At 42.9% G+C, this 27772-nt stretch overlaps 1 protein-coding gene across 1 annotated transcript in view; it reads left to right on the forward strand.

Moving 5' to 3' along the window:
* LOC123464400 (atrial natriuretic peptide-converting enzyme-like) overlaps window positions 1-27772 on the forward strand; it is a 108445-nt gene that overhangs the window by 46072 nt on the left and 34601 nt on the right. Inside the window, exon 3 of the mRNA XM_045161241.1 lies at window positions 6157-6357. Within this exon, the coding sequence (XP_045017176.1) occupies window positions 6157-6357 (201 nt within the window). The remainder of the gene's footprint in view (window positions 1-6156; window positions 6358-27772) is intronic.

Raw genomic sequence — 27772 nt, forward strand, 5'->3', positions numbered from 1 at the left:
TAAGCCAGATGCACATGCATCTGGAGTTCTTTTGCAGTGGCTGGAGGCCCTGGCATGCCCACCCCCTCCCTTTCTCTCTCTCCCTCTCCTTCTCTCTCTCTCAAATAAATAAATAAATAAAACATATTTAAAAACACACACAAAAAACCCCAGCTATATGCTTCGTTCAGGGTGAGAAGCACTTCTGTGGGTATGTCTATGTGTCATGACCCAAATCCGTTCTAGAGCAGGTTAGCGCTCATGAGCTTCAACGGCTTTCTCTCTTGTATTCTGTGTAGAGTTAAAAAAGTTCCCATTTCATAGGAGTGTCAGGTTAACTCACTGCGGTCTTCACAGTTGACTGGCAAGTGCTTTCTCCAGTAAGACATCTCCCAGCCCTAGATATTTCTTTTCTTTTCTGTTTTTTAAATATTTTACTCATTTTTATTTATTGGAGAGCAACAGAGATATTTCTTTTCTTTTAAAAAACTTACTTTTTTTTGAAACAAGTTTTATGCAGGTACATAATATATTTTGGTCACGTTCACCCCTCATTCCCTTCTCTTGTCTCCCCCACTCTGCTGTTGAACCCTTCTTTTTGCCTAAACTACTTGTTGTGGGTTGCCTTGGCACTGTTGGAACAAAGCACCCAACCCAAAGCAGCTGATGGGAGGAAAGGGTTCATTTCGGCTTCAGCCTTGGGGGGAAGAATCACGAGGGCGGGGAAAGATGGCACAAACAGAGGCTGGCCATCACATCTTGTCACAGCAGGTGGAAGATGTCAACAAGGCAGTGAGCTGTCTCTCGCAAGGGGGAAACTGGGCTGGAACACTCCAAAGGGCCCCCCATTGCCCCACAACACATGCCTCCTCCAGCAAGGCTCCACCTCCCAAACTGCCACCGTGTAGGGACCAGATATTGAGAACATGAGTTCAGGGACACATTTGATTCAAACGACAGCACCGGTCTCATTTCTACTTTGATGTCTTTTTGTCTTTGCGACTCACTGATTTCGATTTGAGTCGACTGCATGAGCTTCTGTGTGGAGTTATTGACTGGACGACGGCCAACTTATCAGTGGCTGCATCCCAGGAGAAGATGTCTCTCTCCATGTCCCCAGCAACAGTGAACTACCAGCAGCTTCTCATGGAGGGGTGGGATCGCCGAGCCCCCTCACGACCTGCGATGGCAGGTTATGGGGCCCACCTCCTACCGTGCTGGTGCAGATAACCGCAGCTGCTGCGAGTTATGAGTGTAACCGTCATGCCATGTCAGGAAGACAGCACTCCTCTTACATCCTTTCTTTCTCCTTTCTGCAATGTTCCCTGAGCCGTGTAGGGGTTAATATAGATGACCCCTTTAGCACTGTGCACCCCACAGTCACTTGTTCTCAGCACTTTGATGGGTTTCAAGACTGTAGCCCCAACCTGGGGCAGAAACGTGAATAGAAGGCGCCTAGATTGTTTCTTAAACATTATTTTTTTCATTTTAGAGCTGAAAGACTTTTGAATCATACCTTCTTTTTTTGTTTATTTTTACTTATTTATTTGAAAGCGAGAGGCAGAGAGAGAAAGAGGCAGATAGAGAGAATGAGAATGGGTGCCCCAGAGCCTCCAGTCACTGCAAACAAACTCCAGACGCGTGCGCCCCCTTGTGCATCTGGCTAATGTGGGTCCTGGGGAGTCAAGCCTTGAACTGGGGTCCTTAGGCTTCACAGGCAAGCTCTTAACTGGTAAGCCATCTCTCCAGCCCATACTTTCCTTTTTTTTTTTAAAAAAAATTTATTTATCTATTTGCAAGCAGAGAGTGACTGACAGCAGAGAATCAAAGAATGCACACACCAGGGCCTCCAGCCAATGCAAAGGAACTCCAGATGCATGTGCCACTTCGTGCATCTGGCTTTACGTGGGTCCTGGGGAGTTGAACCTGGGTCGTTAGACTTTGCAGACAAGCACCTTAACTGCTGAGCCATCTCTTCAGCCCTGGACCATATATTCTTGATACAAGTGACCTACCACTGAAAGACCCACAGTTCGCTTACTCCAAAAGGGGGTTAAGTGATTCACTTTGGAGAATTATCTATTTTGTGATGCTGGGATACACTTTATAGTAAGAGGAAATTTGCATCTATTTAAAACTACCCCGGTAGCCCTAAGGAAAACAACTTTACTGATATTACTATCATTTGTGATAATAACACAGTGAGTGAGAAATTGCTGAGCCCAGAGCTGTTTCAAGTGTTTTTATCTGTATCGACTAATTTGACCCCATCAGCCAGCAGAAGGAAACTGCCTTTATTTTCCTTATTTCGTGGGGAGTTGAGAGTTTGCCCAATGTTTCAGAGCTAGTAAGTGGTAGAGATGGGATTTGAACTCGGGAGGTTAGGCTGCATTGTTAAGTGCAGCTCCGTAAGAGCAGGACTAGAGACGACTGGCTAACACGGGCGGGAGGCATGAGCTCGGGACCAAGAGCTTTGCCCTTGGCACAGCTCTTCCTGGTGAAGGCGGGCAGCACTCTCCATTGCTCAGTTCTCGCCTTTGCGTTTTTGCAAAAATGCAAAATCGATGTTTAGCTATGCTGGAAGCCTGTCAGTTTCCAGAGATGCTTGCAAACAAACTGACCAGTGGATTCAGACTTTCAGGTTTTTTGGTTTGTTTGTTTGTTTCTGAGGTAGGGTCTTACTCTAGCCCAGGCTGACCTGGAATTCACTCTGCAGTCTCAGAGTGGCCTCAAACTCATGGAGATCCTCCTACCTCTGCCTCCCGAGTGCTACTTTTAATTTTTTTTGTTTATTTTTTATTTATTTGGGAATGAAAAACAGAGAGAAAGAGGAAAATAGAGAGAGAATGCGCACACCAGGGCCTCCAGCCCTATCAGACTTTTAAATATGTGTCATTTATCTCTCTCCTCTCTCTCTCCTTTTTCTTTCCCTGTCTCTCTCCTCTCATTTCATCTCTCTTCTCTCTCCTTCTCTTCCAATGATACTTTAGGAGCATTAATTCAGCAACTGTTATGCACGATCTTTCTTTGTGTTCTGCCAAATTGTTTGGGTACATAGAGTTTAAGGACCAGGAAGCTATCTTCTCTCTGGTTTTTTTTTTTTTTTTTTTTTAGGAAACGTGTTCTCTATTCAGTATCTTCCAAAATCATGATTGTTGCAAGGGTTTCTTGGGGTAAGATGACGTCAGCTACAGGTCACCACCTCGATGGGACAAAGGGGAAAAGGCAAGGTTACTAATAAGACTGTTATAAAAATGTTAAGTGGCGATGGCTCAGCTGTTAAAGATACTTGTTTACAAAGCCCAAATGGCCCAGATTTGATTCCCCAGCACCCACATAGAGCCAGATCTACAATAGTGCACACATCTGGAGTTTGTTTGAAGTGCTAAGAGGTTTGGCCCTATCTAAGCACACACACATATGCATATACATACATACACACACTCTCTGTCTCCCTCCCCACAAGTAAATAAATAAAGATATTAAGGACAACTATGGAGCAATTCATATGATAAGGAACCCTTCTTAGTAGAATGAACATAAGGCATTGTCATTTACTAAAAAGCACATTGCCAGAGCTGGCTGTGAACGCTGAGGTTTAGCATCAGTAAATCAGCTTAATGAGTCTTGTGGAGCGTAGCCACATTAGCAGAAATAGATTATATGAACAATCTGTTTATGGAAGAAGAAGAGAGGAAGAAAGAATGGAAGTGGAATTCATTCTATGTAACTGATTAGTAAATGTCTTATGTGAATGAAATGTATCTTGTGTAGCAACCAAATCAATAACCAATGATGCCTTTGCCTCACCAACTGCATCTGACTGTGACTCATGACCACACAGATAGTTGAGGGTGTTACATGAATCACATGGTTGAGCTTATTTTTCTCCAGCCCCATTTTATTTTATTTTATTTTTTATTAACAACTTCCATGATTATAAACAATATCCATGGTAATACCTTCCCTCCCCCACACTTTCCACTCTACATCATATTCCGCTTCCTCTCTCAATCAGTCTCTCTTTTATTTTGACATTATCATCTTTTCCTCCTATTATGATGGTCTTGTGTAGGTAGTGTCAGGCACTGTGAGGTCATGGGTATCCAGGCACATTTGTAAGGAGTCCTACCCTTCCTTTGGCTCTTACATTCTTTCTGCCACCTCTTCCACAATGGACCTTGAAGGTGTGATAGAGATATTGCAGTGCTGAGCATTCCTGTCCCTTCTCAGCACCATGATGCCTTCTGAGTCATCCCAAGGTCACTGCCCTCTGAAAAGAGAAGGTTGGTTGTGCTTATTTTTAAAGAATTTATTTATAGATTTATTTGAGAGAGAGAGAGAGAGAGAGAGAGAGAAAGGGACAGAGAGAGAGGCAGATAAAGTGAGAATGAGGGAGAGAGAGACAGAGAAATAGAGAGAGAGGGAGGGTGTGCCAGGGCCTCTAGCCACTGCAAATGAATTCCAGCTGCATGCGCCATCTTGTGCATCTGGCTTTATGTGGGTACTGAGGAATCGAAATTTGGCTTTCCCAGCAAACACCTTAACTGCTGAGCCATCTCTCCAGCTCCTGGTTAAGAGTTTATGTCCCAGTGTTTTATTTAGAGTCCTTTGGCAGATGAATCTGTTGAGCTTAGTTAGCTAGAAAACAGGTGCTTTTCTATTCTGATTTGGACTTAATGTTTTCCAAGTATCAGGCACATGTACATGAATTTTTTCCATAGACTGATATTAAAGATTTTATTTATATTTCTTTTGTTTTGAATGGTCTAGTCTATGAGAATATTTAGAAAAGTGAGACCCAACTAGACCATTCACTATAAATGTTTTCTGAAAAAAAAAAAGTGTCTGCTGGACATTTCTATGAAGGGGATCAATATCACTTTCATTTATTTTCATTCACATGCTCACATACAATACCATAGTCTGAAAGTATAGTCTTCTGTCTATTTTGACTGAGTTAAAAATACATAATCCTTTTCAAAGATTTTTTTTCCTAAAAATATTTTTATTTTTATTTATTTATTTTAGAGAGAGGCAGAGGGAGAGAGAGACAGAAAGGCAGAGAGAGAGAGAGAGAGAGAGAGAGAGAGAGAGAGAGAGAGAGAGAGAGAGAGAATGGGCACACCAGGGCTTCTAGCCACTGCAAACGAACTCCAGACACATGCACTACGTTGTGCATTTGGCTTATGTGGGTCCTGGGGAACCAAACTTGAGTCCTCTGGCTTTGCAGGCATTTATCCAGCCCCCTTTCAAAGATTTTAAAAGTGCTTTTTGACAAATAAGTGATTCTCAATCATCTTAGGTTTGGCTGTTTTTTTTTTTTTTTTTTTTTTTTTTTTTTTTTTTTTTGGGTTTTTCAAGGTAGGGTTTCATTCTAGTCCAGGCTGACCTGGAACTCACTATGTAGTCTCAGGGTGGCCTCGAACTCACAGTGATCCTCCTACCTTAGCTTCCCAAAGGCTAGGATTGAAGGCGTGCGCCACCACGCCCAGCTTGGCTCTCTATTTCTGAATGTGATCTATCAATAATCATAGCTTAATGACTAACTTATTAGCTACTTTTTAGCTTCTAGTCAAAGATAAAAGTAATTTATTTTCTTCTTTTCTTTTGGGCTTTAATTAGAGTTTTGCTTTCCTGGCGTCTAGGATATGTTGTGGCAATGCCTGAGCTCAGTTATTTTCATTAGGAGTTATGTATAACTTCCCACTATTTAATTCATACTCTGAGTAAATTCACACAAGGCTGAATTCAACCCAGCAGACACCACTGCGTGGGAGCGGCAGATAGAGCAGACTGTGCCGGGCGTGTGCTGGTGGTTGATGTGGAGAAACTGAGGAAGTGGAGAAGGAACACTACCAGACTCTCCACGGGTGGGGAGAACTGCCCAGCATTGTTTGGGTACTTGGAACTCAGTCTGCGAACCTGACGTCCTTGAGGAAGCGATGCTTTCTTCACAGGACGGCTTGTTTCATGCTGGAAGAATGACTCTGCCCGCTGGCCCCACGGGGGAGGCTCTTTGGGTGTCTGTCATTGTTCTCTGCGTTTGCCTGGGTAGGGTGACACACGACAAAGTCATACTAACATTTCCTGATATGTTTCATTTTTTTTTTTTTTTAGAACAAATACTTGTACGGATGTTTAAAAATATCTTTTTTTTTTTTTTATTCCTCCCAGGAACATTAAAAAAGTCCTATTTTAAATCAAATGGCAGCGAACCTTTGGTCACTGATGGTGAAGTTCAAGTGCCTGATATCCTTATCAACAGCATTTCTAACAGGAGCACGGTGCTGCCCACCACGTCTCCTCACCCACCCATGCCAGCCTGGACTCCGGTGGATGCTTCTCGCTCTGGGGACCAGAGTGTCAGGAATGCAAGTAAGTCTGAGGTTGCTGCGTGTGGGCGCCTTGATGTCTGTGCTACCCACAGTAGGCTTTTAACTGTGGTATCCGCTGCTCTGAGTTCACACTTAGAGGTGTGAGACACTCATCAGAAAGCCCTGCCCTGTGCCTATCCTTAAACCCGAAAGGCAGAAGCAGCTCAGGAGAGCAGAATGACCAAGAAACAAAAATGTCAGTGCTCTTAAACATTTCTGAGCTATAGACATTTGTACTGCTTGCATCAATATGAAATTTATTTTTGAAGTGACTAATTTCTTTCCATTTTATTTATTTATTTATTTGAGGAGAGAGGGGGGGGAGAGAGAGAGAGAGAGAGAGAGAGAGAGAGAAGGAGGAATGGGTGTACAAGCCACTGCAAAGGAACTCCAGGCACACATGCCACCTTGTGCATCTGGCTTTACGTGGGTCTGGGAAATTGAACCTGGGTCTTTTGGCTTTGCCAGCAAGTGCCTTAACTGCTAAGCCATCTCTCTGGCCCTGAAGTGACTTGTTTGAAGATGATTGAGTACATAAATTTATTATGTCATTGTTGGTATCTTCTCAGAAGGATCCCCGTTCCATAACAGAGTGTTGAGGGGTCTCATGAGCAGTGTCTGTGGATTTGCCATTGAGGTGGACACGTGCTCTCTGTAGTTTGTTTCCTTCTTTGATTAGCTGTGAAATTTGTTTTACATTTCTGCAACTGACACGGAATAACACCTTCAGAAAAATGGCCAGGGTGCAACTCTTGCTGAGTGAGGCCAGAGGGAGAGATTTGTTACTTTTTCCAGAAAAATGGCTGGGTGAGATGGAAAAGATAGACTGCCAGGGCATTATCCTCCGGAAAGTAACTCTGTCTCTAGACAGCCTGGAGCCCTTCACTGAAGTTTCTCAACTTCAGGAAGGCCCCTGCCGGTGGTGGGGGAATTTCTAGCCAAAGTACAAAAAGAGTTCTGGTCTCATGTCCAGTCCAAGCTGACGAAAAGACTAAGCCCTTTTTATTTATTTATTTGCATGAGATATATATATAGAGAGAGAGAAGAGAGGGAGAGAGAATGGGCGCACCAGGACCTCTAGGCCCTGCAAACGAACTCCAGATGCATGTGCCTCCTGTGCAACTGGCTTTATGTGGGCCCTGGGGAATAGAACCTGGGTCCTTTGGCTTTGTATGCACACGCCTTAACCGCTGAGCCATCTTTCCAGTGTATAACACCCACCTTGATTGTTTTCTTTCCTTTCTCATTCCTGAAAACCAACAAAAGGATATTACCTCTTAGGTTTCAGGTGTTGGACAGAATATTTATTTATTTTAGTGAGAGCAAGAGATAGAGAGAAAGCGAGAGAGAGAGAGAGAGAGAGAGAGAGAGAGAGAGAGAGAGAGAGAGAGAATTGGTGCACCAGGACTTTAGCCACTGAAATCGAACTCCAGATGCTTGCGCCACCTAGTGGGCATGTGCAACCTTGCACTTGCCTCACCTTTGTGCATCTGGCTAACATGGGATCTGGAGAGTTGAACATGGGTCCTTAGGCTTAGCAGGCAAGCACCTTGACCACTAAGCAAGCTCTCCAGCCCTAGAATATTTTTTATTCTGAGCCAGGAAGGGAATGACTAAGTTGACTTTTAGCTATCAGGGTGTATATTTGCCCATGTTAGAAGAAAAGCAGCATTATTCTATTTCTCCAGCTCAAGAAGTTAAAAAAAAGAGAGAGACTTTGATGTCATTATTTCACAGAGCACATGCAGGTATTAACTGTTTCTTACACATGGTGCTCTCCATGACTCATGGGGCGGCAGGCTTGTTCACTGACAGTAAGATTGCAAACCAGAGTGGTGCCAGGTTGAATTTATGTCCCTCCCGAGTTTAATTTGGAGGTTTTATATTTTATTGATGTCTTAGGCACTTCATTGTTCTCAAGGATGGTGCTTTTCTTCAAAAGTGCAGAAGTCATCTAAATAAAAGCTGCCCAGTTAATGTGGTTGCAGTTACCACAGCTGTTATTTACTTTGACTAAGTGGATTTTTGTCTGTAGTTTGGGAGTTCTGTCGTTTGTTAACATTCAAATAAGGTTGAACAACACAGATCCCTGAAGAATAACGAGACATATGGTGGTGGTTGCTCACTTTGGAGGTTTGATAGAATTCTATTTGACTCATTTTTTTTTTTTTTCTTCTCTTCCTGTGGCTGGAAAATTGCTTGAGAATCTGAGCTTAATTTGACATGTTGATGAAATCCAGGCAAAATGACAATGATTAAACGGAGAGAGATGAAAACTTTTAAAGATGTCGTTAATGGGCTTGACAGCGTGCTGTGTCCAGGTAGTGTCCCAGCACACCGTCAACCTCAGCTCAAAGCATTTGTTACAAGAGAGTAGGTATTTTTCATACATCTCAATAATCGTGCCAGCCTGTAGTTATAGATGGTTTTTTTTTTGATAATTTTCAAGGCATAGTTGAATTTTCTTTGTGATCCTTGCAATTTTTTATTTCTCTCTGTGTGTGCATGCCCACGTGTGGACGCCAGAGAACAATCTCAGGCGTCATTTCTCAGGCATTATTTGCCCTTGAATTTTTTTTTTTTAAATTTCCATATGTGTATGCATACAAAGGTCTCTTGGTGTTGCAAAGGAGCAAGAGAGATGGGGGGAGAGTGTATGGACATACTAGGGCTCTTGCCATTGCAGATAAACTCCAGATTCAGGCACCACTTTGTGCACCTTGCTTTACGTGAGCACTGGGGAATTGAACACAGGCCAGCAGGCTTTGCAAGCAAACGCCTCTAACCTTGGAGCCATCTCTCCAGCCCCTTGTACTGTGTGCTGCATCTGGCTTATGGAGGTGTTAGGGAACTGAACCAAAGCCTTCTGGCTATGAAAATAAGTGCCTTAACTGCTGAGTCATATCCCCAGCTAGCCTTTTTTCTTTCTTTTTTTTTTTTTGAGACAGGCTCTCTCTGGCCTGCATCATGCCAGATAGGTAAGACTGTCTCGTCAGTGAACCCCAAGGATTCTCTTGTCTCCAGCTCTCCACACTTGGCTGATTTACGTGGGTTCTGGAGATTGAACTCAGATCCTCCTACTTGCAAGGCAAACACTTTACCAACGGAACCATTTTCCTAGCCTTGGGATCCGTATAACCGACTGACGAGAATCGCAGGATAAGTAATGTCACATACCATTTTGTTCGTGGCATAAGATTGAGTTGGAATATCCATATCACTTGCTTAGTAAGTGGCAGAAATGGACTTGTGTTTCAGATCTTGGGACTCTTAGATCAGTGCTCTTTCAAGCATTTCGTGTTTCCTCATTTAATTTTATTACTTCCTTTGCAGCCGTCGGAGCATTACTGAACACATTTTAAGTTCTGGGAGAATAGAAAGAGTAGTCTGGCTCTTTTTTTTTTTTTTATTGCTGTGTAACCAATGCTCAATAAAATTACTTGAATAAATGAGGCACAGTCATTAAAAATTCAATATATGATTTATCACTTTTATTACTGGTGCCTGATCACACTTCTGCCACTTGATTTTATTTCAGCAGTTTTAAAGTATTATGGAATGTCTTGTTTTTATATTAATACACAGCAGCCAGTCTGTTTTTACCCTTCTCTCTTTTATTATTGTTCTCCAATTAAGATTAAAAAAAAATTCCTGGCATATGTAAAAGCTGTTTTATTGTACTTCAGACCCAAAATACCACTGCCAGACATTCTATGATTGGATCAGAAACCAAGTTGCTGGCCACAGGTACCTGGAAATTCGCTAAGACACTTAATCCTGAGCAACTGTCCTATCATACAGAGGAGAGAGCGTTGTGGTTTACAAACAGAATACGCTGTGCCGCAATGCTGGGCTCTCTGCTGTGACCCGCGTTACTTCTAGTGTTTCCTTAGCTGCGATTTCGAACTCCGAGTGAAATGCAGAAATGAGAATGGCCCACAAGGAACTTTCATGCTCTGTTTCAGCGGGGAGTTTTCTAGGTTGAATTCTACATCTGGGTTTAAGTGGGTAACATTTTCTCCTTATATAGTTCATAGACATTTCAATATGCATTGAGATTTTAGAATAGGGAAAAAACTTGGGCTGGAGAGATGGCTTAGCTGTTAAGGTATTTGCCTAGGAAGCCTTAGGACCCTGGTTTGATTCTCCAGTAGCCATGCAAGCCAGATGCACAAGGTGATGTTTTCAGTGGTTAGAGGCCGTGGAGTGCCCATTCTCCCTCTGTCTCTCTCTCCAAATAAATAAATAAATAAATAAATAAATAAATAAATAAATAAATAAATAAATAAAAGTTGTTTTTAAAAATCTTAAAATAAAGAAAAACTCTTTGGCCAACCAAAAGATTTTTGGGTTACGGCTCATATGGTTCACACTGGAAGAGCCTACATATTCTGGTCAAAATAGTTACACCAGACAGCCCGCCAGGGAATTGCTGTCTAGGCGGGGAGATCATCTCCTGGCCTTCTTTTACTGTCTTCTCAGCATCCTCACAAACTAATTTAATTTTAACAAAAATTTCCAGCATGTTCTCTGCTTTTGAGGAGGAATTAGTTACTTTTCTCATTGCTGGGACAAAATAGTTGACACAAACACCTTAAGGAAGGGTGGGGGTGCAGGGGGTGTGGGGGGAGAGGCTCAGGTTTGGCTCATGGTTTGAGAGGTGTCACCTGGGGTCAGAAGCATGAGTGGCTGGTCACAGTACATCCCCGGCGGGATGCAAGGAGATAAACCCTGGTGCGGGGCTCTCTTGCTTCTTCGTGTTAAGTCTGCGCTCCCAGCTCACAGAATGGTCCAACTCCTGGTGAGGATGGGCCCTTCTTTCCTCAGTTAAACTTCTCTGGAAGCGTCCTCATTGACGTGTCCAGAAATGTGTCTCCTAGGTGGTTCTAAACCCAGGCGAGTTGATAATTAATATGAATCAGCACATTGGAAGAGCAGGGTTTTGGAGGGACTTATTTTATTATTATTGGAGTCGCCCTTAGTCCATCTACTTAATCATTTTTTTTTTTATCATTCTTATCTATTCTATTGCTTCTTTTTGATTTCCTGAAAGTAGGTACTGGATTACAAAAAAAAAATATTTTTGTTTATTTGCAAGTGGAGAGAGAAGAGAGAGAATAGGCGTGCCAGGGCCTCCAGCTGCTGCAAATGAATGAGAGAGAGAGAGAGAGAGAGAGAGGAAGGGAGGGAGGGAGAAAGGGGGGGCGAGGGAGAGAAAGAGAGAGAGAATGGGCAAACCAGGCCCCCAGCTGCTGCAAGAAAAACTCCAGATGCATGTACCACTGTGTATCTGGTTTTACATGGGTACTGAGGAATTGAACGTGGTTTGTTAGGCTTTGCAGGCAAGCGCCTTAACCATTGAGCCATCTTACCAGCCCCCATACTTGATTTTAATAACAAACAAATGTAATCAATATTGTTTTAATTGAAGTCTTTATTTTCTGTTTGGATAAATACCTTCTCTTTCCCTTTCTTCTGCATCCTACTATCTTCCCTTTGCTCCTTGTGAAGCCCGGTTAACAACCTAATGTGTGCAACATTAGTTTTATTTACTCTCAATCACATATAAACATACATGGATAAAGAATAGTATACATTTGGAAGTTGATTTTTTAAAGGATCACATTTATGACATATATTTTTCTACATATCTTTGTCATTCAAGAATATTTCATGTTAATCTCCAAAGCAATGGCCCAATTCTAAATCATTGTTATAATACTTAATAATATTCTGTGTTGTCATTATACTATAATTTGCTTCAACCATTCCCCTAATGGGCATTTACTTTATAATCTGTTATTTTATTTTGGTTTTTCAAGGTAGGGTCTCACTCTAGCCCAGGCTCACCTGGAATTCACTATGGAGTCTCAGGCTGGCCTTGAACTCACAGCAATCCTCCTACCTCTGCCTCCCAGTGCTGGAATTAAAGGCGTGTGCCATCATGCCCGGATTTATAATCTAATTTTTTATTTGCCTTCACCACAAAGGTATTTTTCTTTTTTTTTTTTTTAAATTTATTTATTTGAGAGCGACAGACACAGAGAGAAAGACAGACAGAGGGAGAGAGAGAGAATGGGCGCGCCAGGGCTTCCAGCCTCTGCAAACGAACTCTAGACGCGTGCGCCCCCTTGTGCATCTGGCTAACGTGGGACCTGGGGAACCGAGCCTCGAACCGGGGTCCTTAGGCTTCACAGGCAAGCGCTTAACCGCTAAGCCATCTCTCCAGCCCACACAAAGGTATTTTTCTAAAGACAAAGTTACTCACAACATGACAGCAATGCTATCTACACAGCAGTCACTTATTTATGCTGATAACTAGAGATTTGCCAAAATGCCCTGAGCATGCATAGCAGCTAATGGACGTGGAAAGTTTAGCACTAACTCAAAACACTAAACTAGTCTTTCTTGTTTTGTTTTTGGCCTCTGGTGTTTCCATTGACTTTTTAGTGAGCTAGTCTATAAAAGCATGCAGCTATGGGCTGGGAGGTAGCTCAGTCTGTAAAGCCCTTGCCTTGGAAGCATGAGTACTTGAATTCAATCCCTACAACCCATGTAAAAAAGCCAGGTGAGAGCTGGAGGGATGGCTTAGTGGTTAAGGCGCTTGCCTCCAAAACCAAAGGACCCAGGCTCGATTCCCCACATAAACCATGTGCACAAGGTGGCACATGTGTCTGGAGTTCGTTTGCAGAGGCTAGAGGCCCTGACACGCCCATTCTCTCTCTCTCTCTCTCTCTATGTGCCCCTCTCTTTCTCTCTTTCAAATAAGTAAATCAATGAAATGAAATAAAAGCCAGGTGTGGTGGCATGCACTGGAAACCCCACTGCTGGGGAAACAGGGACAGGAGGATCCCAGAGATTCGCTGACTAGTCTGTCTGTCTTAATTGTTAAACTCCAGGCCAATGAGGGAGCTTGTCTCAAAGGAGATGGGAGGCATTCCAGAGGACGATATCCTAATGTCGTCCTCTGGGCTCTACATGCACACACGTGCGAATGCTCACCCCTCCCCATGCATCAGCACACATATACGCATGCGCACATATGACCACGCATGCATGCACACGCTGCACCCACATGCAAAACGACAAGAATGTGCAGGTTCGAGGACTGAAGCTCTATGTGGATGATCACACGTTAGGTAACTGAACAAGGAGGGATTTTAGAGAGACTCTAACGAGACATCTGACATCAAGCAAAGCCTCTTCTTCCCCCCTGACATTTTCCTACCTTTTCGAGAATGCAATCCCTTCATCATACTCTTCACAAGTCTGGTCAACTGCCCTCGGCATGAGTTTGTGTTCACATGTGACAGTGTGGATGGGGAGTGACCCGGATGTGCCTCGGAACTGTAGCCGTATCATTCTTTTTTTAATTAAAAAAATAGAGAGTGAACCCCCCACACACACAGCGAGGGAGAGAGAGAGAGGGAGAGAGAATTGGCACACTGGGGCCTCAGCCACTGCAATCCGTCCCCAGACGCTTGCGCCACCTAGTGGGCATGTGCAACCTTGCGCTTGCCTCACCTTTGTGCTTCTGGCTTATGCAGGATCTGGAGAGTTGAACATGGGTCCTTAGGCTTCACAGGCAAGTGCTTTAACCACTAAGCCATCTCTCCAGCCCTGTATCATTCTTTGTATTGCCACACAGGATTTTTTTTTTTTTTTTTGAGGGGGAGAAGGGAGGCTTGGGAAATCTCAAGGTATAGTTTGGGGGAATCTAAAGAGTCTCTACAAAAATTTCGGAATTGCACTTTTTCATTTGAATGGACATAAGAAAATTAATGCAAACCTCCTCTTGATCATTTGGGTAAGCAACTTCTAATAGCTGCCACTTGGGGATTTTGGTGTCTGAATGAGTTTTTTTCATTTATTGCTGATTAGCTATGCTATTTAGACATTTGCTGATTATCAAGAAATGAAGCTGGGCATGGTGGTGCATGCCTTGAATTCCAGCACTTTAGAGGCAGAGGTAGGAGGATTGCTGTGAGTTCAAAGCCAGCCTGAGACTACAGAGTGATATCTAGGTCAGCCAGCCTTGAGTGAGACCCTACCTAAAAAAAGAAAGAAAGAAAGAAAGAAAGAAGGAAATAAATCAGGGCCTGAGGAGATGGTTTTAGCTTGCTTGCAAAGCCTGGTGGCCAGAGTTTGATTCCCTGGTACCCATGAAAAGCCAGATGCACAAAGTGGCACATATTTCTAGAGGCCCTGGTATGCCCACGCTACTCTGTGTCTCTCTCTATCTCTCTCTTTTTCTCAAATAAACAAAAATGTTCACAGGACGCCTTGGTCGTGATACCTAGCAGATGGCAGTTGCTACTTGCTTAGCTAGGATGCAGGATGTGTGTGCATCCTGAGTGCAGGCCTTACGTTGTAGTGGCCAGCACCCCACTCAGGGTGTTTCAGCAGAACAATGTGCATATTCTTTCATTAATGTAATTAACTTAAATTTTATTAGTCTTATAGTTTCTATTTCTTTCATACAAACTAATTTAATTTTATAGTTGAGTGAGATCTGTAAATATCTGAGTGTTGTGTATGCCTGCAAATGTCTCTCTCTGTGGACAATGGCCTATAATAAATCACAACACTTCTGCATGAGAAATGCTACTTTGGGGTCCCTGAGCTCCAGCTGTGTGTCCCACCACTCCAAGGGAGGCAGAGCTTCTGAAAAGTTGTGCCAAGGACTCCTTTGGAAACCTGATGAAACTAGATGCCTTCCCAGAATAATATTTGATGCTTGGAATAAATTACACAAAATTTAAACAATGGAAATTATATTAAGGTGCAGAGCTAAAAGTGGAAATTCAGGCTGGAGAGATAACTCACAGCCAAGGCACTTGCCTGCAAAGTCTAAGGACCTGAGTTCGAGTCCCCAGTACTTACTTAAAGCCACAAGGTGGTTACATGTGTCTGGAATTCGTTTGAAGTGGCTAGAGGCTGTAGCACACCCATCCTGTCTCTCTCTCTGTCCCCTCTCTCTAAATAAATAAATAAAATATTTTTTAAAGCCGGGCATGGTGGTGCATGCCTTTAATCCCAGCACTTGGGTGGCAGAGGTAGTGAGTTTGAGGCCACCCTGAGACTACATAGTGAATTCCAGGTCAGCTGAGCTAGAGCAAGACCCTACCTTGAAAAACCAAAAAAAAAAAAAAAAAAAAAAAGTTATTTTTAAATTATAAATTTCTGGTACAGTCCATTACCCATTAATACATTAAATAATGATAGCTAACAATAGATTAAAGGCTATAATTTTATAACAGGGTTGCATGTAATGGTATTTTTGAAATATCTGCAATGTCTCTGTTGATTTGCCACTGTATATGAAAAAGTATATATGTATATGTGTGTATATATATATTCTATATGTGTGTACATTGATAAGTTAATCATGCAAAAAATTTCAGTTTGGAGGTTGTAGGAACAAGATGTGACTTTGTTTTTATGCAGGTTATAGAGAGCCTTATTCTTCTGTTTGAAGTACTAAGGTCTTTGCTTCACTAGAGGGGGAGTCTGCCGTGGCTTCTTGCAGGGTCTCTGGCCTGCCTAAGCTGCCTTTGGGTCTCAGGACGTTTCTGTAGCTACGATGCTTGGCCACCAGCAATGTGAGTTCTGCTGGGCACCAGTGCTATACCCAAATGCCCAAGTCCAGGAGGTCGCCTTCCTCTATGTGTTCAGACTTGAAGAACATTCAGACATGATTTGTCACGTCTAAGTAAGAAACAGGTGCATTCCATCTCTTGTATGCCGGGCTGTTGTTAGCCTCCTGGTATAGGCCTGCACAATTCTCAGGAGAGGCAGGAACCCCCTGCTTGCTCTCCTTTTCTTCCTCCTCATCCCATCCTTAGACTGTTTTCCCTGAGATTGACTGGGTTCCTGAAAGAGAGAAAGAGAGAGAGAGAGAGAGAGAGGGAGGGAGAGAGGAGGGGCGAGGGGACAGTAAATGCTTCAGTCTGCTTGCGCCCCACTTCTATCCTCCTCTCTCAAGGCTTCATGGGATTCTCCTTCTGATCCTCTCTCCTAAATGAGTCCTGATCTATCCCCCGTGTGATATGCACGCCCCCCAAATCAATGTGCCTACAACACAGTGATACAACCAATGAGAATTAAGCAGCTATGCCTGAAGGGTTTGTGGCTGGAAATACTGTCACAATCTCCTTTGCAGGAAGCACAAGCCAATGCCCTCGATCCACATAGACGGAGCGGCACAAACAGTAGCGTGCCGATAACAGCAGTGGAAAACCTATCCTGGCCCAACTCAAGGACGAAAGAGATCTTAAAAAAAAAAAAACACAAAACCAAACCCAAGGCTCAGATCAAAGTGAGCATAAAAACCCAAGCTGTGTAATTTGCTTTATCCTCTGGTTCTGAAAGAAAATTGGCACTGCATATATGCCTTTGCCTACAGTACTCAACGTGCTCACTGCCTCAGGATTTTTGGTCCCCGTACAATTTTCTATTGAAAGCAAAGAGAGTCGTTGGTGGGAGTCTGTTGGCTGTTACCTATGTCTTTGGAGGATTTGCCCTTTGATTGCCGTGCAGTTGAGATGAGTATGATGATGAATTTTCCAAACAGAGAGCTTTCCATCTGCCCACATTGAATGCAAGCCATTCCCGGGGCTTTGGTATTAGCATATTCTAGTCTTCTCTTTTACTGCTCTGCGTAACTCACCTGATATTTGCACTGATTAGACTCCCAGAACTTGTTTATGATTACGTTAAGTTCTGGAAGCCCATGTTGGTGTCTATGTTTCTTTGCAGTTTTGGGGAGATATTTCAGTGCCAGAGATTCAAGTTTAATATCCTATGAACTATTTGTTCATTAGCAGCTATTGTTTTGGGTACCAAGGTCTGAGGATGGCCATATGGGCCCTAAAGATAAGTTGGATAGAAATTCTGTTCACAGGCTGGAGAGATGGCTTAGCGGTTAAGGTGCTTGCCTAACAAAGCCTAAGGATGCAGGTTCAGCCCTCCGGTAACCATAAGGCAGCGCGTGTATCTGGAGTTTGTTTGCAGTGGCTGGAGACCCTGGTGTTCCCATCCTCTCTCTTTCCCTCTCTATTCTCTCCATGCTTACAAATAAATAAACAAATTTACTTTTAAAAAAGGAAGAACTTTCGTTCAGGCAGCTAGTGACCTAGTTTAGGAAATTTAAATGAAACATTTGATGAGAGATTAACAGCAGGAAGAATATGTGATCAATTTTAATTCTTCTTATTTTAAAATAATAATATTTCCTTTTAAAAATATTATTTATTTAAAAGAGAAAGAGGTAGACAGAGAGAGAGAGAGAGAGACTGAGAATGTGAACCAGGGCCTCCAGCCACTGCAAACGAACTCCAGATGCGTGCACCTCTTTGGGCATCTGGCTTACAAGGGTCCTGGGGCATCGAACCAGGGTCCTTTGGCTTTGCAGGCAAACGCCTTAACCACTAAGCAATCTTTCCCAGCCCAAAATAATAATTTCTACCTCATGCTACTTTAATGCTATAGTAGATGTATCATTTTAGTTTTAGGGTTTATCCTGGAGCTCCCATTTTTTTTTATTATAAAATGATTTATTTATTTATTTGAGAAAGAGACAGAGAAAAAGGTAGACAGAGAGAGGGGATAATGGGTACAACAAGGCTTCTTTTCACTGTAAGTGAACTCCAATGCATGCACCACTTTGTGCGTCTGGCTTTACATGGATGCTGGGGAATCAAACCCGGGCTCCCAGGCTTTTCAAACAAGCACCTTTAACCCCTGAGCCAGCTCTCCAGCCCGCACCTTCATTAAATTTTTTTTTTTTTGCTTATTTTTATTTATTTATTTGAGAGCGACAGACAGAGAGAGATAGAGGCAGATAAGGAGAGAGAATGGGAGCCAGGGCCTCCAGCCACTACAAACGAACTCCAGATGCGTGCGCCCCCTTGTGCATCTGGCTAACGTGGGTCCTGGGGAATCAAGCATCTAACTGGGGTCCTCAGGCTTCACAGGCAAGCACTTAACCGCCAAGCCACCTCTCCAGTCCCTGCACCTTCATTTTTAATTAGACTAAACTGTCGTATTCTTTTTCTCTTTTATGTTTACTTGGGCTTTGTGAAGATTTCTGCAATGGTCATTTGCCTACTGCAGCCTTACCTGCTACACCTCTATAGGTCTGTGTCTTGTCCCAGGCCTTGTGGGAAATTTCCGCCCATAGTTTGGATGCAGTTTTTCTAAAGCTAACTTCATATGTCTTGCAAGGTCCACACTTTTGCTCCTTAGTCACTCTTTTCTTAAAATTTCTAATAAATCATTATATTTCTTTAAAAATATTTTTTTATTTATGAGCATGAGAGAGTGAGAGAGAAAGTCTGGATGGACCCACTAGGGCCTATTGCTGCTGCAAAAGATCTTCAGACACATGTGCTGCCTTGTGCATATGGCTTTACTCGGGGACTGGGGAATCGAACCCAGCTTGGCAACCTTTGCAAACAAGTGCCTTTAACTGCTGAGCCATCTTCCCCAGCCCTCATTATATTCCTAAATTAAAAACAAACCTTGCAATGTGATTGCCTTAAAACAACTGAAGAGACTTTAGTTTTCAATTGTAGCTATAAAAAAAAATAGGAATCTAACCTTGTATAAAGGAAATTTTACAAGGTAGAGATCTCAAATTTACACTCCTTACATTTGAACATTCATTCACTTATGACTAAGCTCAGAAAGTTTGGTTTGTTCTGATTATGTTTATATACATGCCAAGGACTCCAGGAGATATATTTCCAGAGAATAACACTTTTTTTTTGTTATAATCTGATAGGAGCTAAGCTTAGTGAGAGCGTTATAAAAATTTAAAATAAAGGATATAGGAGTGCTGCAGTGGAGAAGAAATTGAGGCTTTGTATCTAAAGTCCTGGCTTGCTCTAGAGTTTTCCAACTGTCAAGTGACCCTGTTATTGGCAGTCATGAGGAGCAGTGAAGTAGGCCATGTGTTGGATACACAAGCCCCTTCTCATAAAGAGGTGTCAGCAATATCATTTCCAGACAGTTCTCAGGACTCTGGGGCCCCATCGATGGAAGACGTTTGTGTCACCTAGTGGGGATGTGTGACTTTGTGTCTGGCTTATGTGGGATCTGGAGAGAAGCACCTTAACTGCCAAACCATCTCTCCAGCACCCATACCCAGGTTTTATGGGGGTGATTGGTTTTGGACATCAGGTCTTCATGCTTATGTGGAAAATACTTTGTTCACTGGACCATCTCCCCAGGCCTCTAAAAGTTCTTTACATGGTGATATATGAGGTGAACACATTATAATCACTCAGGGAATATTAGTCAAAGGTTAGGAAGGTGGAAGTTTCACCTCTGGTTTTTTTTAAAAAAATATTTAGCATTTATTTGCAAGGGGAGAGAGAGAGAGAAAGAGAAAGAAAGAATATGAAAATGTGCATGCAAGGTCTCCCGCCACTGCAAATGAAACTCCAGATGCATGCACCACTTTATGCATCTGGCTTTATGGTGGGTACTGGGGACTTGAACCCGGGCTGTCAGGGCTTTGCTAACAAGTGCTTTTAATTGCTGAGTTATCTCTACTGCACTCACCTCTCCCATGCACACTCCCCGCACACCCACCAAATCCCCCAGATTTATGACAAGCTGATGAATTTATTAAAAATTTTAAAAATTCTTTTAAAAGAGATTTGTGTCATTTTCAGAAATCTTACATAAGCTTATTACTTAAGAAATATAGTAATGTGGAGCCATAAGGCAAGAAGAAAAAAAATATTTCAAATTCAACCACAAGAATCTTTTTTGGGGGAGAGGGGAAGGTTTATTTTGGCTTATAGACTCCCGGGGAAGCTCCATGATGACAAGGGAAAATGATGGCATGAGCAGAGGGTGGACATCACCCCCTGGCAACATCAGGTGGACAACAGCAACAGGAGAGTGTGCCAAACACTGGCAAGAGGAAGCTGGTTTTAACACCCATAAGCCCGCACCCAACAGGACACTGCCTCCAGGAGGCGTTAATTCCCAAGAATCTTTAAAATTTTTATTTATTTGGGAGAGAGAAAGAGGCAGATAGAGTGAGAGAATGGTTGCACCAGGGCCTCTAGCCACTGCAAACGAACTCCAGATGCACACGCCACCTTGTGCATCTGGCTTACGTGGGTTCTGGGGAATCGAACCCAGGTCATTAGTTAAGCCATCTCTCTACTCCAAAACCACTGGAATCTTTAAGATGAGATAAACATGTTTTAAGGCATATCTCTGGATATATATCAAGATAGGATGCTAGACACTTGATTGAACTAGTGTTATAAAACTAAAACATCAAAATTACTTCTTACTATAATAAATATAGCCAAATTTAAATTCAGTAAAGAAAAAGGAAACTCAGGTGAAACTAAAACAACGAACTCTCTCTCTCATGTATGTATGTATCTCAAGAGAGCTTAATTCTTAGATGGGCACTGTTGGGGTGAACTTGGGGTGACTTTTAGTTGCTGGGTATTTGTTCCCATATCTAACAGCTTTTCAATCGCCTCTGGAGGAGAGAACATTCATCTGTGGCCTTAAGTCTGACTTTAAGAGGAAATATAACAAACACAGTGTCTGTCATGTCACAGAAAAGCTAAAGAACTTCTTGCGTGTGACTCGTGCCATATCTGGAACTGGTAGACAACCACCAGATGACTGAACGTTCTTTTGTCTCTTGTCAAATATCATGCAGGGCCCACAGACCTCTGCATTGAGTTCACAAAATATACAGCATATGTTTTTAAAGCTTAAAGGTCAGGGAAAATGATTCAAACTGGATGTAGAAACTATTTATCCTGATCCATCCTGAATGTTCCATTTATCACAGCTCGCAGGACTAAAGTACGGTGGCCAAGTCTGAAATCACGGCACTGAGGAGGAGGCTGCAGCATTTGGTAGATTGTTTTCCTGTTCATGTCATAACTTACGGTTATGAACTTCAAGTTCAGGACATGTTTTGGCTTAACCAAATACCCCAGGCAATGACTGTCTCAGTTCCAATTTTTCTGTTAATTTTTTTCCCCCCTCTGGGATCCTGGTTCTCATACTTACTGTTAATTCAACTCTCAAACCTTTGGAAGGGGCAAGGCTGGTGTGACAATTGCCTCAGGAAAGGTTTTTCTTTTGTTTCAAAACAGCCTAGGTCGAGCCAGACCAGCTTTCTCAACATAGGCTGAAGGAGTGGCCCTCTGTTGTATGGAAGATTCAGTAGCTTTCTTTTCTTTCTTAGTTTTTGGAGGTAGGGTCTCCCTCTAGCCCAGGCCGACCTGGAATTCACTATTATTCTCAGGGTGGCCTCCAACTCATGGCGATCCTCCTACCTCTGCCTCCCAAGTGCTGGGATTAAAGGTCTGTGCCACCAGGCCTGGCCTCTTCCTCTCATTTTTTTTTTTTTTAAAGAGGCAGAGAGAGAGAGAGAGAAGAGAAGAGAGAGAGAGGGAGGGAGAGAATGGGTGCACCAGGGCCTACAGCCCCTGCAAATGAACTCCAGACACGTGCGCCCCTTGAGCATCTGGCTAACGTGGGTCCTGGGGAATGGAGCCTCAAACCAGGGTCCTTAGGCTTCACAGGCAAGCGCTTAACCACTAAGCCATCTCTCCAGCCCTCATTTTTCTTTGTATGTGTGGAAGGCAGATGTGTCTTTCTTAGTCATTATCTACCATATTTTTCTTTTCTTTTTTTATTTATTTCTCTTTTTTTAGAGTGAGCGAGGGAGAGAGCATTGACATGTCAGGGCCTCAGCCATTGAAATCAAACTCCAGACGCTTGCACCACCTAGTGGGCATGTGAAGCCTTGCGCTTGCCTCATCTTTATGCATCTGGCTTACCTGGGGTCTGGAGAGAGATCAAACATGGGTCTTTAGGCTTCATAGGCAAACGCCTTAACCACTAAGCCATCTCTCCAACCCTTTAGTTGCTTTTTGAACTTCTTGGAATCCAAGGCGTTGTCTGTTTATTGAGCCTGGAAACTTCTACCAAGACAAGACCCTTGTGATCATGATACCTGTGGATGCTCCAGAGGGGCCAGTGGGAGGCTCTCATGTCAGTGAACATACTCAGTGCTTGTCTTTTACATCTCCTCCTGCACTCTGCAGTTCTGATGGTTGTTTCCTTTGAACAGTCCCACTGCGTATATAAAAGAAGTTTGTTGTATTTTCAAAGTATTTTTGGATGTTTAGAGTAAATGGGCTCCTGTGTTGTTTTAGCATACCAATTCAAGATCCATTTTAACAATATTTTATTTTTATTCGCTTATTTATTTGACAAAGAAAGAGGGAGAGACACTGAGAGAATGGGTGCACCAGGGCCTCCAGCCACTGCAAATGACCTCCAGATGTGTGTGCCCCCTTGTGCATCTGGCTAATGTGGGTCCTGGGGAATTGAACCTGGGTCCTTTGTCTTTGCAGGCAAAGCACTAACCTCTAAGCCATCCCTCCAGCCCTCAAAATCCATTTTTTTAACAATTTTTTTTACATAGGGATATTTAGTCATAGGCAAAAGTGAAAGAAATCATGCAATGAATATTCAGATACCAATACTCAGGGTGTTAATATTTTATTGATTTTTTTTTCACTATATGTTTTTAAAGACTTTTTTGGGGGGGTTCTGGAGAGATGGCTTAACCGTTTAGATGTTTGTCTGCAAAGCCTAACGACCCAGGTTCAATTCCCCAGTGCCCAGGTAAAGCCAGATGCACAAGGTGGTGCATGCATGTGGAGATCCTTTGTAGTGGCAGGAGGCCCTGGCATGCCTATACTTTCTCTCTCTCATTTTTTTCTCTCTCTCTGCTTGCAAGTAAATTGAATATTTAAAACAAAACAAAAACAAGAGCTTCTTTATGTAGGTGCTATTGTATTATAGTTCACATATGACCTCATAATTGACAGCTGGGCTGTGCCATGTATGTCTACGCAGCGATTGTTTTTAAATTTTATTTATTTATTTATTTGAGAGCAACAGACAGAGAAAGAGGGAGAGAGAGAGAGAATGGGTGCGCCAGGGCCTCCAGCCACTGCAAACGAATTCCAGACACGTGCGCCCCCTTGTGCATCTGACTAATGTGGGTTCTGGGGAATCGAGCCTCGAACCAGGGGCCTTAGGCTTCACAGGCAAGCGCTTATCCACTAAGCCATCTCTCCAGCCCTACACAGGGATTTTGATATGGGCCAGGATTTAATTAACTACTTTAAAATACTCTTCTCTTATTCGTTTTTTTTTTTTCTTCTGTATATGTATGTGTGTGTGTGTGTGTGCATGTTCATATGTCAGTGGAGTCATGTGCATGGGCAGGTACGCATGTGGACATGTGCATGTGGAAGCCAGAGGTTGATGCTGGGTGTCTTCCTCAGTGGTCTGTACCTTATGTCTAGAGTTGAGCCTTGAGTTCCCCACCTCAGCTATACTAGCTATACTACACCTCAGCAAGCTCTCAGGATCTTTCTGCCTCTGTCTCTGTCTCCCCAGTGCTGGGAGTGCAGACATGCCTCCAGCATGTTTTTTATGATTTTTTATTATTATTACCGACACACTTAGTGTATGGATACATCATGCGTTGGTACCATCCTTTCCCTCGTCTCTGCACGGCGTTCTGCTGCAGGTCCTCTTCAGTGGAGTTGCTGGTATTCCCATGGCATTGTGGGAGCAGCAGTCACTTATTGTTGGGGGGGAGGCAATGCCTCTGGGCATGATGTCCCAACCCGTGGCTCTTATCATCTTTCTGGCCCCTCCTCTGCACAACTCCTTAAGCCGTGCTGGGTGGTTTTAAGTCTACTTCAGTGATGAGCTCTTAGGAGCCTCTGGATCTCTGCTTGGGTAGGTGCTGAGTGTCCTCAGGGTCCATCTCCTTCACCCTGGTGCTGATTTATCAGGATCAGCATGGCAGCAGCTCTCTCGCTCATCTGCCCACTTCCTCTGTGGTTTCAGCTGGGGCATGGCTGAAGCGCCAGGGGTAGTTTTTCTCCTTGGGTCTCGCTGGAAAACAAAAACAGGTTCTCCAGTGGAGAGTGAAGTCAGCATAGATTAAATGGGATAAGCATTACTAATTTAGCTTTTTAAAAAAAGATGTTTTTTTAAAGCCCAGCATTTTACACGTACACTGGGGATCAGAACTCAGGTCGTTGTGTTTGTGTGGCAAACACTTACCCACTGAGCCATCTCCCTGCCTACTACTTGAGTACCCTGGTGAGTTTATATATACATTAAGGTGTTAATTCACATGGTACCCAAGCTCTTTTCTAAACAGGCTGATAGCAAAAATCAAAATATTTCAGGCAAACAGGAATTTTTTTTTTGATCAAGGAGATAATTTTAATTCCATCTTGTAAGCTTCTCTTGGGCTTTTTAGATGAATGTTGGGGTTCTGACCGAAGGTCCTCATGCTGTGGCGAGTGCTTTACTCAGAGCCGTTCTTCACGCCCCCCCTCCCCCCTTTTCTCCTTAGTTTTAGTGCATTTACTTTCCATGATTTAGTTTACCAGTAGTGTAGAATGATCTGGAAGCACTACATGGAAAGTTCCAGAAATAAACAACTGTTAAGTTTTAATTGCACGCTACAGCGGCGTATTTTTTTTTTAAATTTTTATTTATTTATTTATTTGAGAGCGACAGACACAGAGAGAAAGACAGATAGAGGGAGAGGGAGAGAATGGGCGTGCCAGGGCTTCCAGCCTCAGCAAACGAACTCCAGATGCGTGCGCCCCCTTGTGCATCTGGCTAACGTGGGACCTGGGGAACCGAGCCTCGAACCGGGGTCCTTAGGCTTCACAGGCAAGCGCTTAACCGCTAAGCCATCTCTCCAGCCCTACAGCGGAGTATTAAAATCTCGCCCCACCCTGCTTTGTCTTGAGGGTGGGCATGAATCATCTCTTTGGCACACCTATGTACTCTCCGGGATGGCTGCAGTGTGAGGGCCCCAGGCAGGTACAGCTGGCTTCCCAGGAAGAGGCAACACTTTCATGTCAGGCTTGATAGCGACAAAGGCAGGGATTCTCGTGGATTTGGTCATCACTCCTTTTGACAGGTGTCTGCTGAACTGGAGGCCCCGGGTTCTCTTAGGTGCCGGCCTCTCTAGTTCTTAGCCAGTCACCAAGCAGTCCCGGGGCTTGTGCTTCAGTAGCTCTAGGTGCAAGAGAGTTGAGGAGGACTAGAGGGAGGACTTCATCCCTAATCACTGGTCAGCTTCCTAAGCAAGCCTATCTAGAGCTCAGGTCTCTGCACTAGTCTAGTTTCCTTCTGCTGACTTCTTGAAATTATTATTATTATTATTATTATTATTATTATTGGTTTTTCAAGGTGGGGTCTCACTGTAGTTCAGGCTGACCTGGAATTCATCTGTAGTCTCAGGGTAGCCTCGAACTCACAGCGATCCTCCTACCTCTGCCTCCCACGTGCTGGGATTAAAGGCGAGCGCCACCACGCCCGGCTTCTTGAAATTATTAACAAGATGCACGTTACAAATAAGATCAAGATAATTTCTCTTGAACAAAGGGTCACACATTTTCATTTATTTTCTACTGGGTTCACCAAATTCGTAGCTGCTCCTGGTCCTAAACTGTATAGTGATTGGGACCAATTTCAGTGTCTTGTTCACCTTTGAGTTAATCTCAGTGCTGGTGATGCCAGCAGGTGATTTTCATTGATCTGTCAGGACCACAGCTGCAGTTGGGGACAGGAAGAAGGCCATCCACACCTTAGGGTTGCTCATCAACCAAGGAGGGGAGCCAGGGTCATTCTGAAGTTGGACAAAACCAGTGAGGAACTTTCCACTCTCACTTTGCTGCTGTTGCTCGGGGCAAGTGGCTGCTCCTGTTCTAGTTATTTTCATTTGCTAATCTGCGTTGTCTTATAATTAAACAAAGAGGGGAATTTATTTAAATAAATACAAATATTATGCCTTACATGTTATTATGGTTTCAACCCAGGGCCTTTATGTTAAAATAAATTCTATCTTGGGCTGGAGAGATGGCTTATTGGTTAAGGTGCATGCCTGTGAACCCTGTGGATCCTGGTTCAATTCCTCAGGACCCACATAAGCCAGATGCACAAGGGGGCACACGCATCTGGAGTTTGTTTGCAGTGGCTAGAAGCCCAGGAATGCCTATTCTCTCTCTCTCATTCTCTCTCTCTTTCATAAATAAATAAACATTGTCTTAATAAGAATTGTTAAAATGATTAATGTTTTAACAATATAATTCTCAATACTGTTTTATTTTTAGAAATAATTTTTTAAATATTTAATTTATTTACTTATTTATTTATTTGAGAGAGAGAGACAGAGAGAGAGAATGGGCACACCAGGGCCACCAGCCACTGCAAACAAATTCCAGACGCATGTGCCCCCTTTGCATTTGGCTTACGTGGGTCCTAGAGAGTCGAACCGGGATCCTTTGGCTTTGCAGGCAAACGCCTTAACTGCTAAGCCATCTCTCCAGCCCCAATACTGCTTTGTTTTACAAGTAAGCAAAACTAACTAATGAAACTGCATTCTGATCCCTTTATAAATGAGCAATTATTTCCCTGGTAAATGGACATGCCATGAAAGGCAGAGGGAAAAGGCAGAATGAGAGCTTAACATCTCACCTGCAATTTGCCTGGGCATTGTGAAAATGTTACTTAATCCTTACAAGGACTTTAAACCATGGGTATTAATATCGCCATTGTACAGATGAGGAAACTGATAAATGGATTTGAGTAATTTTCCAAAGGCCACATCAATATGACATAGTGAAGATGGGATTTCAGCCAGACTGTAGGGTCACAACATTCCATATGGAAAGGTCAACTGTTCATAATTAAAAAAAAAAAAATGGGATCAGATGTGATTCCCTTGAATTCGTGAAAAATGATAACTGGGAATGTCGCTTTAGTATCATATTTTACTTAATTCTCTGGAATGTAATTTATTTTCTTTTTTCTTCTTCTTTTTAATTTTTTTTTTTTTTTTTCGAGGTAGGGTTTCACTCTAGCCTGGGCTGACCTGGAATTTACTACAGAGTCTCAGGGTGACCTTGAACTCACAGTAATCCTCCTCTCTCTGCCTCCTGAGTGCTTTGATTAAAGGCATACACCACCATGCCTGGCTAGTTCTCTAGCATGTAATTTATAATAACTATTGACTACTCACTATACTAAAACATTGCTCTGGTTTCTGTTAAATGAATGAGTTGTAACAGGTCATGTTGCTGTTATTGCTACTATTTAAGCATCTTATAACCAAGTAATACAGATGTGTAAGTGTAGATTAAAAAAAAAAGGGAATGGCCTAGTTGAATGTGAGTGTACACACACACACACACACACACACACACACACACAATGTAAAAGTTTTAATTTTGACTTCACCAATAGAAAAGTTACATCTAGAATATATATAATCATGTAGAAAATTAACCTCAAGCCTTATTTGCCTCTTG

Source organism: Jaculus jaculus, chromosome 11, assembly GCF_020740685.1.
Source record: "Jaculus jaculus isolate mJacJac1 chromosome 11, mJacJac1.mat.Y.cur, whole genome shotgun sequence".
Taxonomy (NCBI): Eukaryota; Metazoa; Chordata; class Mammalia; order Rodentia; family Dipodidae; genus Jaculus; species Jaculus jaculus.